The sequence below is a fragment of the Pteropus vampyrus genome, unplaced genomic scaffold (assembly GCF_000151845.1).
Source record: "Pteropus vampyrus isolate Shadow unplaced genomic scaffold, Pvam_2.0 Scaffold233, whole genome shotgun sequence".
In the NCBI taxonomy this organism is placed as follows: Eukaryota; Metazoa; Chordata; class Mammalia; order Chiroptera; family Pteropodidae; genus Pteropus; species Pteropus vampyrus.
In genome coordinates this window covers 1,544,991-1,548,481 of record NW_011889014.1, presented here as the reverse complement: position 1 = coordinate 1,548,481, position 3,491 = coordinate 1,544,991, and the positions used below count along the sequence as shown (strand labels likewise).

At 37.4% G+C, this 3,491-nt stretch overlaps 1 protein-coding gene across 1 annotated transcript in view; it reads right to left on the bottom strand.

Annotated features, from left to right (window-relative positions):
• The window catches only part of TIAM1 (T cell lymphoma invasion and metastasis 1), a 348,762-nt gene that overhangs the window by 109,193 nt on the left and 236,078 nt on the right, over nucleotides 1-3,491 (bottom strand). Inside the window, exon 6 of the mRNA XM_023519721.1 lies at nucleotides 3,418-3,487. Coding sequence (XP_023375489.1) covers nucleotides 3,418-3,487 — 70 coding nt within the window. The remainder of the gene's footprint in view (nucleotides 1-3,417; nucleotides 3,488-3,491) is intronic.

Sequence of the window (3,491 nt, the reverse complement as noted above, 5' to 3'; positions counted from 1 at the left end):
GTACCCATGAAAAGGTTGCCATACATCCCAGTTAGCTTGGAGCTGTTGCAACCTGTTATTCTGGCATAAATAATAGAGCTATTATAACTCCCAAAATTATCTAGTCTCTAAAGTGTTCCAGGGAGCACCATCAGTGGCAATGGAAGAATAAGAACCTCGAAAAGCAGCTCCTTTAAGAAAACTGTCAAAAATTATCAAAATCTACTTTTTCAGAGCTCTGGAAATTAATTAGGTCTTCAACAATCTGAGGTGTGTTTACTGGCGAAAAAAAAATGGCTGAATCTCTATAAAAATAGCAAGCCCGGGGGCATTTTAGCTTGCCCGTTTCCCATCGTCATCTTCCTATCTCCATAACTGTGAAAACCAGTAGTCTAGCAACCATTAAACAGAGCAGAATGGATTTGGAGTCCCCCTAAAACACCATTCTTAGAGAATTGTCATTATTTGACTTGTTTGGCAGTTCACAGGAACTTTCCATATACTATGTGATGTCATTCCAAACTCATTCACGCAAACAGCCTTTTTACTCCAGTAGGGACAGCGAAAAGCTATCAATAACAACTGTTTAATATTGCGGCTGTCTGAGACAGTGATTAACAGCTGGGACAAAGAAGCTGACCAAGAAACTTTAGGAAAATCAGGAGAACAAGATTTTCATAAGATATCCATAGTCCTGTGCACATACTCAGAAAATCCTGAGAAGGCCTTACACTCACCCCTCTGGCTGACCTTGAGACTCTGTGGCAAGCAGAGGTGAAGGCTAAGGCAGAGTTGTTAACTAGTTGCCTGAGTGTTGAAGGCATACCCACAAAGGACCTCAAAAAAGACTTGGAGACTAATTGCTTTCAGGTACTTAAGTAAATCTCTCAATTATTAGCTGACTACTACTAAATTAACTGAACAGAGATTTCAGTGGCCACATATGACAAAGTATAAAGATTTTACAAATTTCAAGAAAGTCACCAAACAAACAAGCAATGATAACAACAATCAACAAAACAAATTCTAGGGGTGAGTGGTAGGGGAATCTGATTTAGAGAATCACCACACAGTTTATTATTACACAGAAAGTCCTCACTAAAGTTCACTGATAGGCTCTTGGAACTGTGTGAAATAATGTCTAACAAACCAATTTTACCACAGGCTAATTGATATAAGCAAGAGTTAAGTTCCTATGGCATCTCACCAATGTTATTCGAGGACCTGCTATATTTAAAATAGATAGTTTTCTACCAAAAAGTATGAGACATTGAAAGAAACAACAGAGTCCAGCACATACTCAAGATAAAGAGCAGTGAGCAGAAACGGTCCCTGGGAAAGTCCTCATGGTGGATTGCTAGACGAGGAAATTAAAGCAACTACTCTGAATTTTTTCAAAGAATCTTAGAAAATAATGTCTAAGTATATAAAGTATAAAAATATTATCTCACCAAATAGAGAATATCAATAGAGAAATTTAAACAAACAAACAAACAAAAAATTTAAAGAACCGAATACAAAGTCTGGTGTTGAAATATAGAATAAAAGAAGTGAAAATTCACCAGAGGAGCTCAACGGCGGATTTCAGCTGGCATACATATATAAAAATAAAAATCAGTGAAGTAGGTCAACTGAGATTACGCGGGTTAAGGATTGGAACAAAAAAAGAATAAAGCAAATTAACAGAGACCTGTGGGACACCATCAAGCATACCAACTTAAACATAATGGGAGTCCCAGAAGGAGAGGAGAGACATGAGCAGAAAGATTATTTAAAGAAAAAATAGCTGAAAACTTTCCAAATGTGACTCTCTCTTCCCTCTCTCTCTCTCTCTCTCTCTCTCTCTCTCTCACACACACACACACACACACACACACACACACACACCCATACATTCAAGAAGCTCGACAAATTCTAGGTAGAATAAACTGAAAGAAAGCATTATTTATAGACATATCATAACCAAACTATTTAAAGACAAAGACAAAATCCCCAAAGCAGCAAGAGAGAAACAACTAATCTATAAAAGGGGTCTTGATAAGCTTAAGAGCTGATTTCTTCTCAGAATCCATGGAGGCCAGATGGCAGTGCAATGATAACTTCAAAGCACTAAAATAAGACGGTCAATCAAGAATTTTATATCCAGCAAAACTATGCTTTAAAAATGAGGGAGGCAATGAAGACATTCCCAGATAAACAAAAGAGTCCTGGCTTGGATGACAAAATACATATTCACTCTATTCAACTAGTAGGCTTCATGCGTGTATGTGGGCAGAGGAGTGGCTTATTAGGTGCTAGAAACTCTGTTTCTTGACCTGGGTGGTGGTTACATGTTTATTTTGTAGTACTTCACTGAGCAATACATTTATGTTTTGGGCACTCTTGTTTATGTGTGTTTTACATCATAAATTTAAAGAAAGAAAAAACAGATTTTTTCCTGTTCACAAATAAAGTCACTATTTTATATTTATTACTTTAATTGCCCAAATGAAAATAACTGGAGGGACCAAACTCGGAAACTTCAGGAAACACCTATTACTCTCTTCTATGCTTTTGCTCCAGTTCTCTCTTCTGCATGGAATATTCTCCTTGTCCATTTCACCTGATTCATCCCTATGCCCTCTTTATTATTGACTGTCAGGCTTTACCACTATAAAGATCCGTTTCTGTATCTATCTCCCAAATTATATGTGAACACTTTTAAGAGTAGGATCTGCGTCAAAACTTCTGGATATTCTCAATAGCAATGTGCCCAGCACATAGAAAGCATAGAAAAGAGGTTTGAGAAAATTCTGACTACGGGAATAAATGAAGAAAGCCTTCCTAACTAACACTACAAAAAGTTCTAGCAGAGGGTATCACAACTGACCAAACTCAGAGGGTTCCATATAAAATCAAATGTTAACCCTGAAATGATTTGCAGGTTAGTTTTTTTAAATATAATTAACAGTCACACTTAAGAACATTGAGTACAAAGATTTGATGAGGTGAGGAAGAGAAACGATTTGGATATAGTTAGTCATTTCTGGAATGTCATTATTTTACTTTATGAGTAATATTAGAAGAGAACATATTATGATAGAATAAAATTTGACAGCTCAAATCATGTCTAAATTAAGGAATTCATCTCTTCTCTAAAGCGCCACATAAACGATATTGAGACTACAATGAAAAATCCTTCAACCCGAAGCAAACTGTATAAGGTTCTCAAATTCAATTCATGGCCCTCCTCAGGATTCCATTTGGAACCCTCTGGGTGAGGAGTTCGATCATTCCGGATTTCTGCACAGATGTTTGTCTTTCATCATTTTTTTGTTTCTATAAGGAGCAAAAGATAAAACCCACCACTAAAAGGAAAACAGGGTGGGGTATACAGGCAGGAGAGGAAGCTACCTGGTTCGGAGATCTAAAATGTCCGCCAGGACACACTCTACAAACCTGAAAGAGGAAGGCATCGCCCAGGGAATTGCTGAGGCAGAAGACAAAGTCCTTCTTGGGGTGCTCAGGCACAG